Genomic DNA, 14,704 nt, shown 5'->3' on the forward strand with positions numbered 1-14,704 from the left:
TCCCATGCGGCCCCGCATTAGTGCAGGGATCACGTTGTTTTCATGGAACCTTCTTCCTAAAGAAAAAATAAATGACCAATCCTAATATATTAATACATATAAAATATGTAAATAAAAATAACTTGAAATCTACACAAACCTATCTTAAAATCATTAGAAAAAAATGAACGAAAGATCTCACGAATGTGAATTGCAAGTGGCAAAGAAGTGGGGGGCGCCCCCTTTGTTAGTTTGTTTGGAAAGATGAAACTACTTCTAATGTACCAGGTGAACATAAATCAGGTCATCCACCAAAATTTATCAATTTCCCTCAGATTTACCTCTCACTAAAACACAAATCTTCGGAGAAAATTCCTAAGCAATCCCAAAAAAGCTTTTTCCTTTGTTTAGAGGGGTTTAGGGCAGGAATATCAGACATGTGGAACCTACATGTTATTGAGATGAGCAATGGGAAAGAAAAAGTATGGTCTAACTACTGTAAAACAAGAAAGTTTCTACGGCTATATCTATAATTGTAGAAAAATAATATATGCTAAAAACATGGTGTCATGAAAGCTTGGCTATGGGGAAATAATAATAATAATAATGCAATAAAAGGCAGAGAACCAAGTAAATCAACCACAGTAGGTAGTTGCTGCGAGGGTGACGAAGAAATGGAGGGAGAAGACCTGTAACTCCTGAAGCTGTTTCACCTCAGTCTATTTAACCTCCATTTAGTCCGTAAACTGCATGAATATGGAGGAAGAAGACTTGCAACTCGCCGGATTATTATACTGAAATTGCTGGAAGAATGAAGAGAAGACTTGCAATTCGCCTGTGTATCTCTTTCGGAGCTCTATTATTTGATCTCTTTGTTGCTCTCACACAGTTGAAAAGGGAAAGCAAAGGTTTTAGAGCCAACTGAAGAACACATTGTGCCCAACTCGCTGGCATATGATGAGGATATGGCACAAGAAGTACTATTTTGGTAAGATTTGTAAAATAAAATCACTTAAGTGTTCTTTTAACTTCTATTTAATTTGAACCAAAAAATGCATTGGATTCGCTCCAAAATTTTTTTGCTGATTCGACCTGTGCTCGTAGTAAAAGAAAATGAAATCTAATAAGGTACTTTGAAAAATATAAAAATTTAGAAAGATATTTGTAAATCGAAGGAAAATGTATTATTCTATTTCTTGGACTGCGGACGTGAGTGCAACTACTTGACTGCAACCCACCCCTTACCAGACATGGTAAGTGATATATACATTTTCTTGAGCCTTATTATTATTATTATTATTTAGAATAGATCTTTATTAATGATGCCTATGTCAAGTGAAGTGAAAAGTGAAACAAAGGAAACTTATTAATTTTTATAAGATTGACTCAAAATTGGGATTTAGATAAATCAGACCCAACTTCCCTTCCATTAAACCCATTTACATACATTTCTCATCCATTAAGTCAATCTTTAATTCTTTCTCATGTCCCAAGACTCCCAACTCCCAACTCCCAACTCCCAACTCCCAAGGGAGCCTTAGCAATTAGCATAGTAGCAAAACTGCCATTAAAACAACAATAATTTTAATTACTATTTAACAATTTCATCGGGCATCCGAAAAACAGAAAATAATTAGAGGATAACGCAAAGCAAATTCAAATATTTTAAATTAACTAGTGCCACAACCACATAACACCTCAAATAATGAACACATTCAATGCACGTAGTTCCCATAGCCATGCATGAGGCATTCATGCGACGCCCAATCTTCAGTTACGTCCACCAATGCCTCCGCCATCTCCAAAACCACCGCCACCACCAAATCCTCCGCCACCTCCACCTCCACCTCCACCTCCACCTCCACCTCCACCACCACCACCACCTCCGAATCCTCCACCTTTGCCGAACCCACCACCTACTCCACCACCAGCCCCTCCTCCTCCTCCTACTCCACCACCAAAACCCCCACCACCACCAGACCCTCCCCCTACACCACCGCCGAATCCACCACCCTTACCGATTCCCCCGCCAATCCCACCTCCTTTGCCAATGCCTCCACCGAAACCACCACCTGCACCGCCACCACCTCCTTTTCCAATGCCACCTCCAAGTCCACCACCCTTGCCAATTCCACCTCCAGCACCGCCACCACCTCCTTTTCCAATGCCACCTCCAAGTCCTCCACCCTTGCCAATTCCACCTCCAGCACCGCCACCAATTCCCCCACCTTTGCCGATTCCACCTCCAGCACCACCCCCAACTCCCCCACCCTTGCCTATTCCTCCACCAACACCGCCACCTTTACCAATTCCACCACCAGCTCCACCACCAATTCCCCCACCCTTGCCTATTCCACCACCAACACCACCACCTTTGCCAAACCCACCCCCAGCTCCGCCACCAACTCCCCCACCCTTGCCTATTCCTCCACCTACACCGCCGCCCTTACCAAATCCACCCCCAGCTCCACCACCCTTGCCAAAACCACCTCCAGCACCACCACCTTTGCCGACACCTCCTCCCTTACCGAATCCTCCACCTGCACCGCCACCAACTCCACCTCCTTTACCTATTCCGCCACCGAGTCCACCTCCCTTTCCAAATCCTCCCCCTGCACCACCCCCAACACCACCACCTTTGCCGATTCCTCCGCCGAGACCTCCCCCCTTTCCGATCCCTCCACCTGCACCACCACCTTTGCCGATTCCTCCACCGAGACCTCCTCCCTTGCCGAATCCTCCACCTGCGCCACCACCTGCACCACCACCAACTCCACCTCCTTTCCCAAATCCTCCACCAGCGCCACCACCGAAACCACCTCCTTTACCGATGCCACCACCAAGTCCACCACCCTTGCCAAAACCACCCCCAGCTCCACCGCCGAACCCACCGCCTGCTCCGCCACCAGCTCCACCACCGAACCCACCTCCAGCACCGCCCCCACCACCAAAGCCAGCACCGAACCCACCTCCCTTCCCGAACTTCTCGTCGTCGTCTTTAACAGTAACAACGTCCCTAGCAAGAACACCTACGAGAAGAACATTAAAACAAAGTAGTGAGACAAGAGCGAGCTTTCGAGCAAGGCCTGTCATCTTGTCACAGCTCGACTTCACAATGTTTTTGAAGATCGGAGTATAGAGGACCCCTTTTTATAGGAGCAAAGTAGTGGATTGCTTAGTAGAGTTAACAGTGGCTTTCTTGGTGGGACACATTAATTGAGCTCAACTGCTAACAGTTCGCCGCAAATAAATTATATCCACTTGCCATTAATCACACTACGCGTTTTTGCTTGGAGATCTGACTATTAGCTCCAATGGCCACTGCATGATTCTCTAGCTGCCTTACACCTTTAACTAATCTCACTCACATGGCATGGGGATGACATTGGTCATTGGTTATAATTTTGGTAATCACAATTCAATCTTTTTCTTTTCCAAGAGAAGGGAATCACACTCAATACTCATTTTGGCTATCAGTCATGCAGAAGAGACTCTTACTCTTTTTCTCTCTAGCTCCATCACCCAGGACCGGAGGATTGGACCGTGCGACGGAATCACCTCACCCATGGCCCATGAAGGTTCTCGAACACATTTCAGTTCATATACTCTTGTTAGAGACTTAGAGAGTAGAGTAATGCAACAATAAGCTTTGGATTGTGGAGGTCTAATTAAGTGGAGACTAACCTACGTACCCTGCCGACATGTAAGTATGTATCAGCGTACAAACGTACTAAGCAAGGAAGCTATCAGAAATCCGTAGATTGCAATGTTCCTGTTCCACCTACAGTATTGAATAAGCTAAGTTGGCTATTATATTGGCCCTCCTTCCTCCTATGGTATGATGATATGATCAAACCTATGACCGACAAAAGTTTTAGTAACGGGACCATGGGGAGATAATTAACCGTATTGAGGCAGTCAAGTCATCTATAGCCGATGTGGGACTATTTAATATTTCTTTTTATGTGTAATTTTTTATGACTTTGTCTTCGTGGATAATCCATTATTGACGGAGGCCTAATGTATCTATTCTAATACCATGTTTAGACTTTCATCTAATAACCAATTGATTTGAAATGAGATGACCTCTTGAACTATCTCAATCAACTGATCAAATAGTCATGTTTTATGTTGAATAGTATTGATCTAGTTAGAGTGGGTTTTCAATACAGACTAATTTGAAGGGGTAATGATCGACGCAATCTTTTTTATCACTAGGAGATATGGTATTACAAGAGGGGATCAAGTTCTCGTATAAGAATCATTTTCGTACAAGATTGATTGGCACAATTGAAATTCACCCAGATGAGATCTACCCAATAACCAACTCTATGGATTCCATCTATATAAATCAAATCACACAAGCATGGTTTTCATACGAAAATCTGAACCACACTGGAATACCTGTTCAACAGTTTGGTTAAACCAGTATGGCACATGGCATCACCTGCAAGAGGTTAATTTTATCCTCACTTTATTTACCCCTGATTCGTACTGTTACACCAATATGGAATTGATACATCTAATCTTTAAACCATACCCTCACCTGCTCTCTCCCATACTAGTTATAGACCATGTGGCCCTGTCCGCTATTTCCTCTCAAAGTGTTACACGAGGTGGCACTGATGTACTCCCCATCCAGCTAGCCCCATACCATCCATACCTGGAGCATGGTTAGAATACATTTGGAGTGATGTGTATGGCTAGGGATCAGTATCGCAGTTGGTACGTACGTTTAGTTTGGATGCTCTGATATCATCTGAAGATCTCGCAAAAAATGGGGTAAGGAGATACTTCTGAAGTCGGTTCCATTATCCATGGCTAATTATATATATATATATATATATATGCTTATTTACTTTAACATCTAAGCTCCACATGGGCTGCTTTCAAGAAATCTTGCGAGGACAATTGGATTCCCACCTTGCCTAATTTTAAAATCCAATGTTCTTAGCAATCTATATATGAACTTGTCAGTTATAGTCTTGGATCTAATAGATGAGCAAGTTCACCTGTGGCACGTGGATCTTTTTTTGTGAGTCATTTCATCCCATCGAAGCAGCGGCAATTCTCCAAAATTCCTATTAACTTTTGTTTCGTTAGGAGTGTAGGGAGCGACGAAAGATAGATTCTTTTCGATAAAGTTGGCTTATCATCTTCAATGTAACTATCAAAAACTGAGGGAGGATGCTAATCTGGTTTTCTTCCCGTCTCAGTATTTGGCGGAGTAAGCCAATAGTGGAAGAGAATATGGAGGTGCCTAATATTACATAATATTAAGGTTGCGTTTGATAATTATTCGAAAATATGTTTCTTATTATGGGAACAGAAAAATGTATCCATGATTTTTTTTTAATGAACTATTGTTGGCAAACCAGGCTTTGACTAGGAAAACTAGGCCGAGTTTGTTCAAAAAATTAGAAACCTGGTCAAGAGTCATGGAGACTCATCCAGTATTAAAAAATGATAAGACTAAGATCAAATTATACTGAGTCATTCAAGGCTCGTTTGTTTTGTCCGAGTTACAACAAAACGGTCGATTCTTGTCAAAAGTTTAAGTCGACATTTTTGCATAGTTTTCAAGTAAAATATATTCTAATGATGTTAAATGTTCAATGACTGAAGTCTTTAGTATTGAATCTAGTGACTATTGAATGAATACATCTAAATATTAATTAAAAAAACATGATTCATGACCACGACATCTCTAAGTCGAATCTTATCACTTTCATTCAAGAGACAATGAATGATGAGTTTCATAAGAAATTTTGAAAAACAAACACTTTTATTCTATCTTGTCTTATTTAATTTATTTATTTAGATTGCTTGAAAAAGACTAGTATGAAAATGAGAGGGGGAAATTTGACATGATTCGCCTGGTTTTCTGTGACTCGCTTCGACTCATTAGGATTTAAAGATGACTAGTCGAGTCACAAAACTTGATTTTCCAACAATGGAATGAACTGGGTAAAAAAATTCCAAAAACGAGAAATGTTGGAACATGGTTAAGGCCGACTTTCATCCCTGCTCAACGGGTGGGTCTTACAGTCAAGCTCCTTTCTACCGTTGCACTCTAGGGCCAATCTCCGTATGGGCGGAGGAAAATTTTGCATGCCTCCGTTTCTTTTTGGGAGGCCTACGCTCCATAGAAACTGTTTACCTGAGAGTCTGAGACTGTCCTTTGGCCCGTAGCTCCTGACACAAGGTTAGAATTCTAGCTTTTCCAAAATGGTATCTCACTGATGGCTCGGGCCCCCTCAAGAAGGAGGGCTTCTTCGCCCTTCATGTTCCAACATTTGAGTTTAGTTTCAAAACAGAATTTTAACACAGCAACAAAAATTTCTGATTTTGACATGAAACTTCGTTTATGAAAAAAAATGACTACCAAACACAACCTAAAAATTTTCTTATAGTGTGCATGTGCAGATAGCTTAGTCACAACAGAAGGCATGTGCAGATAGCTTAGTCACAACAGAAGGTTTAGTGCATAGACAAGTACCGGTTGATCCTATTTGTCAACAATCTTGGGGGAATCCAGCTCATATTCTTTTAAGTTGCCCCCTTGCAAAGGCACTTTAGTTCGATAGCTCGTTATCACATCAGGTGCACTCGCTAGGGAATACAACAATGCAAATATGGATTCAAGGTTGAGATCATTTCAATCATCAAGGGAAGAGTCGTAGTAGAGCTTGCCATGGCCTTTGTGGTTTTATTGCATGGTATCTATGGAGTGGTCGAAACGATTTACTTCTTTCCCTGTAGAACTGAGAGTCCTTCGAACGTTATTGTGATAGCACAGAAGGCACAAGTTGAATTCCTACAAGCTCAAGCTAGTGGTGGAGTGTTTCTTCCAATGCCCCCTGTCCAATGTCTAATATTCTTGAGGTGTGGATATATAGCCTCTCGGTACATTACTTCAAACTACACATAGCAGCAAGACAAATGTATGTAAAGAATAACGGGAACGGATTAGGTTCACATATGAGAATGTTATTGTATGCTCTTGGTTCGTGGATTTAGAATTCACTTTCTCTCTCTTTATTTAATAGATTTCAAATCTGCGGATTAGAAGCCGACAAGAATATTTTCGTATGTGAACCTAATCCGCTCTCAAGAATAACTACATATTCTCTACGTACAAAGAGAGAGAGAGAGAGTCAAATAAGGGGGAAGATGAAGTAATAAAGAGATACAGCTGTAGACAACAAGAAGTAACATGGCTCAACAGCCTCAGCTACGACCGACTCTATCTAGCGGCAGGGGTCAAGTGGTCAACAAAGAAAAAGAAGAGGGGATCGGCGATGGGGTGGGGGTGAGGAACAGAAGTAGAGTTCAATTAGTTGGAAACATTTAAAAGAGTTGGTGTGTTTTGCTACTTACCATGTGAATGGTAGGTGAAGAATTTAGTGAACGTTACTCTTATAATTCTCCTTCCTTCCTTTGTTGCCTGTTGTAGATTTTATATTTTCAGAAGCTTTTGAGGTCTCGTCGTCATCGTTCTCTTTGGGCAATGCATTACCTGTAAGTGTAAGATGACCATTCCGCATGTACGTGAAAGAAAAGGATGTACACCCATTAATTAGAACGTGGAAATACATTTATATATGGACCCAGACCGTGTCCTTCTGTTATTATTGATGTGTTTACACTTAATTAGTTAGAATCGTCATCAGTCATGGTTCTAAAATATGGAATGGAACGCTTGGTATCGGCAGGATTAGAATGATATCGATCTTGATCAACCCTTGATCATGTTCCAAATGTATGGTTCAAGGTAAGAGCGTGTGATATTTGATTTAGAAAAAAAAGGGATAGTAGAGTTCGATTTAATTTGTTCCAAAACAGTATCAGCCTTGACCGTTCTCGTAAGAGTAAAATCATATTAAAAAAAAAAAAAAAATATATATATATATATATATATATTTTTTTGTATGAAAATTTGGGATAAAACCGATCAATACAGGTCAATCTGTATGTTGTCATCAACAAATACCATCCCCAATCTCTGAGACTCATCACATGAAATTGTCTTTCTATGTCACATAGAATTAAGGAGTCTTATTAAAACTATTTCTTCAAATGCAATCATGAAATTCATGATTCAAGTTTAGTGTGGGTTTCGGTTGACAATGAAAGGGGGTGAATCAGTTTAATAAAAAAATTTCCCCTGATCAATTGGTCTTTTTACTAAACCGTCAGCTAAAATGGCTCACTTTTAATCACGGTCTACCAATAGTGCCTAGAACTGCTATATATACTATAAATACTCCTCATTATTGTACAAATTTAATTCACATAATATGTATTATTATTTAGAATGGTCTCACAATCCCTACACTACAACCACTGTCTGCACTGTGTACAACATAAGCTCTTAGATTAATTTTCGTCCTTAAGATAAAAATTAAAACGTATATATTGGCTGATGACTTCAAAGAAATATTATCCTCCCATATTCTCAGAGGTGCACTCTAAATTTTCAGAAATTTTGTTTGCATCTAATGACCAATGAGTAATACTAGAGAATTGATCTATTTATCTACTTTACAGAGGAAGAAAAGTTGAAGAAAGTCATAATTAGAAACGGGACCCCAATCCCCATGCATGGGTCAAGAAATCCCACTTACCCATTTTCCCACTATCACAGAATTTATGACAACATTGAAGGGAGAACCATAATCCAGTAGTCCTCTTACATAGTAACGTAGATCTGTGGTCATAGGCCCATTATTGAGTGGACAGTGTGGATCATCAGTATATGTTCATTAATGGTGATGGTCGTCCAGTCACTAACTTATCAGATGAGGGTTTCATTCATTAATTAGTGTCACCAAATTCTCGTGCTCTTGCTTTTAAGTCCATTTGATTTCACAGAGCGATATGTACGCCATTTGTCTCTGTCATCTCTCTGGTTTTCTTACACAGATCACATGGCCCTAACATACTATTGATCCGATGCCCTAATTTGGACCAAAACAGACCCTACTTATTTGGGCCCAGTCCAGCTTAGTAACAGGTATCTGGATATGTAATATGATTAATTTAGGCCTGCCAAGACAACTAGGCCTATTGGGCTGCACAGAAGTTTGGAAATGCAACAAAAATTAATAAAATGGGCAATAGAACGGTTCTTGGACTCATATGCGACTACTGCACCCGCGTGTGGATCAGTGGCAGGGCAGACAAGGTGATCTTTTCATGTCCAACTATATCTTGGTATAGAGGGTGCGAGTCCAACTATATCTAGGTATAGAGGGTGCGACCAGGGATATATGGCTCTTTTTCCCTCGAAGAAGTTTATAATAAATGAGGTATTTCCTCACCGATGGTCATCATTGGTGTTGGATGGGCATAGGAGAGTGAAGTGCATTTTCGATTAAGTAATAAAAATGAGCAATGATGACCTTAGATTAGTGGGTGTTTCCTTAATAATTTGTCCCGTTATAACACATTTATATATCACATACCATACATGTAAGTGAGCTAGATTAAAAATTTTTCCTCGGTGTAACAGTATGTATCGAATTTATCATTATAAAAGTTCTAGATCAAGTTACAAAGAAGAGGTCTTTGAGGATTCCATTGAGGCAATTGAGGTGGCACAATCAAATATGGAGGACAATAAGGTTGACAAGGTTGATGATGGACCAAAGATTTGTTGTTTGTTCATAAGGTTAAACACAAGAAAAATAAAAACAAATTTACCAAAAAAAACCTTCTCCCTCTCACCAGCTCTCTCTCTCTCCCCATAGATAGGATGAATCTCTTGATTACAATGATCCCGACAATGAGACAAATGTAGATGACAACCCCATTCCATGTGAAGGTAATTTGGAGTCAAATGAAAGAAAATCATTCCTGTATATTTCAAAGAAGCATTATGAAGAGGTGATCCATCATGTGGACAATCTAGAGAAAGTGTCTGACTTAGAGCAAAAACTAAAAATTCATTGGAAAGACACCTAAGTATTTGTTTGGCATAGAAGAAAGAGTCATCATAATAAATTTGCCCTTTATTTTCTTAGCTCAGTCAGTTGAAAAATTCAATGGTCTTTGAAAGACGTACTAGATTATGATTTCACAGAACTGCAATTTTTCCGAATGAGGGACTCCAAAGGAAAATAATCCTCTGTTTTTCTCATCCCTGTTTTTCCTTGTTTTGCTACCTGCAGAACGCGACATGTGGACAACTTTAAGACCAACGCACTGGATGTAATAATCCTCACTCAATCTTGATCGTTGGTCTCCTTGTTGTCCACGTGTCGCGTTCTGCAGGTAACAAAACAAGGAAAAACAGAGATGAGAAAAACAGAGGATTTTGATCCGACTCCATATGACTCTTCAGCACGGAACTGCAATTTTTCCAAAGCCCCCATTGAACCATTAATTCTTGTTGTTTTCCTAATAAGCGTTTCTTAAAAAAGTAAAAAAATAAAAAAATGGTCGCTGCCTTCAACAGCCAAAACTGGTAGAAAAGTGGATACGAAGCTCCACTGCTAAAAGGCCATAAGCAGAAAACTTAAGCTGGCAATGGGTTATGGAGATCCAGCATTAATCCGGTCATCATGGTTCTATTAATCAGAGCGAGAGAGAGAGAGAGAGAGAGTATTGGCCACAAGGGGAATTGGTTAACGGTTAATATTGGAAAGTAAACAAAAGAAAAAAAAGTCCCATGTCACTATCTAGACGAATTGTGAGGAATTTATCAAGCTTCTTCAACAAGATAAGGAATTTTGGCCTTGAGAATTGTTTTCCCTTTTGTTGGATATCAGTGATACATCTAAACAATTTGTTTATTTTAAATTGGAAAAGAACTCCTGGAGTATGATTTCTATAGAGCATCAATTAGCTAGATGGACTGAAACTGATTCTCTTCACAATTTTATAAATCACAATCTCCTATCTTCTTTGCTTGAATGAATTTTTATTTTTCTGTCTAAAGAAAATCAATTCTCCTTTCTCTTGTCCCAAGCGTGCGTACAGCCAAGGAACCTTGGCAATTAGTATACATTTTGAGGACAACTCAAAACAAACTCATCTTTAAAATAGGAAATTAAGTAATGCAATAACCACATAACACTTTCGATAATGAACACATGCAACTCAAAAGTGCTCTCGAAATTCCTCTATGGAGATATATTCTATCTTGGAAGATATCATGCATCTATCTTCTTATTTTACTTCTTATAATTTTCAGTTTATTTCAAAAAAGATTAACAACATAGCCGATCGACTATCTAACAAGAAAGGCACTCTCGATAACTTATATAATGATTTGACCCAATTTCGATCCATGGTTATAGGAGGTGTAATACTCCTGCTATGAGCTTTGCAGGTTCATATCAAGTCTTATTCTACGGATAAAAAAAAAAAAAAAAAATAAAGAAATAATAAAAGAAAAAAAATGAACACATGCAACGTATGATTCCCATAGCCATGCATGAGACAAGCAATGCATAATTTTCAGTCAAGTCCACCAATACCTCCTCCTCCTCCTCCTCCTCCTCCACCACCACCACCACCACCACCACCACCAGACCCTCCTCCTACGCCACCACCAAATCCACCACCCTTCCCATTTCCCCTGCCCATCCCACCTCTAGCACCGCCCCCAACTCCCTTACCGAGTCCCCCACCTTTGCCTATTCCTCCACCAACACTGCCACCCTTGCCAGCTCCACCTCTCTTGCCAAACTCACCCCTAGCGCCACCACCAACTCCCCCACCCTTGCCCATTCCTCCACCGATACCGCCACCCTTACCAGCTCCACCTCTCTTGCCAAACTCACCCCTAGCACCACCACCAACTCCCCCACCCTTGCCCATTCCTCCACCCTTACCAGCTCCACCTCTCTTGCCAAACCCACCCCCAGCGCCGCCAACTCCCCCACCTTTTCCTATTCCTCCACCGACACCTCCGCCCTTACCACCTTCATCCCCACCACCCTTACCTAACCCACCTCCAGCGCCGCCACCTTTCCCGTGGCCACCTCCCTTACCAACTCCACCACCTTTGCCGATTCCTCCGCCGAGACCTCCCCCCTTTCCGGATCCTTTGCCTGCACCACCACCACCAACTCCACCTCCCTTTCCGAGCCCTCCACCTTCACCACCACTCTTGCCGCTTCCTCCACTGACACCTCCTCCCTTACCGTATCCCCCACCTACGCCACCACCTACTCCACCTCCCTTTCCGAACCCTCCACCTTCACCACCACGTTTGCCGCTTCCTCCACTGACACCTCCTCCCTTACCGTATCCTCCACCTGCACCACCACCAACTCCACCTCCTTCTCCAAATCCTCCACCAGCGCCACCACCCTTGCCAGACCCACTCCCAGCTCCGCCACCAGCTCCGCCACCGAACCCACCTCCAGCACCGGTGCCACCACCAAAGCCGGCACCTAGCCCACCTCCCGTCTCAGAGGAAAGGAACTTCTCGTCCTCGTCTTTAACAGTAACAGAGCCCCTAGCAAGAACACCAAGAAGAACGTTGAAGCAAAGGAGTGACAGAAGAGCGAGCTTTCGAACAAGGGTTGTCATCTTCTTGTAACAGCTCGACTTCACAGTGTTTTGGTGATTGGAAGACGAGTAGGAACCCTTTATATATAACAACAAAGTAGGATTGCATTCCATTCCATTCCATTGGATGGTATCGTAGTAGTTAATTGGGCTCAACCGCAAACAGTTCGCCGCAAATAAATTATATCCATGCGTGCTTGAAGATCTGATTTATCTTCAATGACCACTGCATGATTCTCTAGCTATCTTACACTTTTAACGAACCTCTGTAATCAATGAGCTAAGTTGGTTTGATAATTTGGCAGTATAGTATCATGGTATGATTAAACCTAGACCAGACAAAGTTTTGGTATTTGGGGACCTCGCAATTGGGGGGTATAATAATAATTAACCGATACTACCAAAGGTGGCACTGGTATACTTCCTATCCTTGAAAACAGAGAAATTAATGAAAAGATAATTAAAGGTGATGACAAAGATTGGATCAAAAATGGGAGAGCCATCCAGTTAGCTCCATGCGTGCAGAGTTGGTGCATTTAGGTAGAATGCTTTGATATCATCTCAAGATTTTTCAATCATATGCCGTGGAATATCTCCAATGGATATCGTGAAATTAATAATGTTGCTGATATATTGGTTAGGATATATCACTAGAGACCAGATTAATGTAATTTCAAGTTTTTCATTTGCTTTAGATTCTATCCTGTTGATGGTTATGTCGAAGGTGGAATTGTGATCCAAATAGATTCTAGTTCGTAATTTCTCATTCTCTTTTAATGATATACTTCATTTATCTTTAACAAAAAAAAATCTCTGTCTCTCACTCTCAAAATAGGATATGGAGTTATTAACCAAAAATAAAAAATAAATAAAGAGGATACAGAGTTATTTATAAAATCTGTTGCACTATTTATGGTTAATTATGCATATGGTTATTTCAAATTACCAGTATCTTCTCACAACCGAGTTAGTGGAAATGAGAGTATTATAAGATCCATTGAATATCATGGAAGAAATTATGATAAAGGGTCTTGGTTTTTGGGAGCCACGTAAGCATAACAAAGGATGCTTGCAAGATAACTTAATGTTTAATTTAGGATCCAGATTTGACATGTGCTGTTTTCATGAAATCAGTTTATTTCCCAGATTTTATTTTTTTTGTCTTTTGTTTTTTGTTTTTTTGTTTTTTGTTTTTTGTTTTTTTTGAAATTTCTCGAAATTTTAGTTAGGTTTGTCACTTCCTGGGCTTCTTTGGGTTTCCAACAGAAATTTTAGGTTTTTCTAGGGTTTTTGCAATTTTTTGGATGAGAAAAAAATCAAGGTTTCGATAACATTTCAGTGGAATTTTGAAAATCTGACGATTATCGAGGATTTGTGCAGAACTTGGAGTATTTTTTGGAATTCTAAGGAAAAAAGACAAACAAAAAAAAATTCTGAGAATTTTCTCTGATTTTTTCTTTACATTTGCCAGTTTTATTTTCTTAAGAAATGATGACTTATTTATAGAATTTTGGGGGCCAGGCCACAAATGGGATTTTGAAATTTCCTAAGGGCCCGTTTGTTTAGAGGGGAATTGGGGGTGGGATTGTTGTCAGTATGAGACCCACATGTTAGTGGTGTGAAAGACAGAGAAAGTAAAGATGAGGTAAAGAGAAAAGTTCCCACCCCAACATCGTTTGGTTAGGGAGGAGCGATAAAGAGAAGGAAGGAGAAAGAGGGAAAGATAGAGGAAGAAGGAGACGATGTGAATATTGTTTGATAAATTATGTAAAAATCAGAATCAATTTGATTGGTTTTTGGAGACCCTGGGCGATGGAGAGAAGGAAACAATGTGATTCTGATAAATAGAGATTGATTTTTATATATTAATTATATAAATAGAGATGGAGAGAAGGAAAGAGAAAGAAAGACAGATGTTCAATTCGATTGGTTTTTGGAAACCCTATTATCTGCCATAGTAAAGTTCCTGGAGCATCTGGGTAGACTAGATATATAAGAGATATATAACAAAGGATTCTATTTGGATTGTTAAGCAAGTAAATGATGCTTCATGGGTGTGGAGAAAGATAAGTAAGTATAGAGGCCGAGTGAAACCCTATGTCTTGCACCTTATAGGTGATGGTAGAGATACTAGATTATGGCTGGATAATTGGCATCCATTGGGAGTGCTCCTCATAAATTTGGGGATAGAATACGTCATAAT

The 14,704-nt window shown here is 40.4% G+C and overlaps 1 protein-coding gene across 1 annotated transcript; it reads right to left on the bottom strand.

The window, feature by feature from the left end:
• Nucleotides 1–1,546: 1,546 nt before the first annotated feature.
• LOC122088600 (glycine-rich cell wall structural protein) lies at nt 1,547–12,559 on the bottom strand. The gene is made up of 4 exons (XM_042657916.1): nt 12,330–12,559; nt 12,234–12,269; nt 11,463–11,525; nt 1,547–2,948 (listed from the first exon to the last, which is right to left on the bottom strand). The coding sequence occupies exons 1-4, from the start codon at nt 12,520–12,522 to the stop codon at nt 1,750–1,752; spliced, it is 1,491 nt and encodes a 496-aa protein (XP_042513850.1). The 5' UTR covers nt 12,523–12,559; the 3' UTR covers nt 1,547–1,749.
• Nucleotides 12,560–14,704: the final 2,145 nt, after the last annotated feature.

The sequence above is a fragment of the Macadamia integrifolia genome, chromosome 9 (genome assembly GCF_013358625.1).
Source record: "Macadamia integrifolia cultivar HAES 741 chromosome 9, SCU_Mint_v3, whole genome shotgun sequence".
Lineage (NCBI taxonomy): Eukaryota > Viridiplantae > Streptophyta > Magnoliopsida > Proteales > Proteaceae > Macadamia > Macadamia integrifolia.

What these genes read in the sequence shown, in the direction of transcription:
- LOC122088600 (XM_042657916.1), bottom strand. Translation starts at nt 12,522, where the DNA reads ATGACAACCCTTGTTCGAAAGCTCGCTCTTCTGTCACTCCTTTGCTTC. An exon ending in TGGGTTCGGTGGCGGAGCTG is followed by an intron (nt 12,270 to 12,329) that starts GTGGCGGAGCTG and finishes GATTTGGAGAAG; the next exon opens with GAGGTGGAGTTGGTGGTGGT. An exon ending in TGGTGCAGGTGGAGGATACG is followed by an intron (nt 11,526 to 12,233) that starts GTAAGGGAGGAG and finishes GTGGTGGCGTAG; the next exon opens with GAGGAGGGTCTGGTGGTGGT.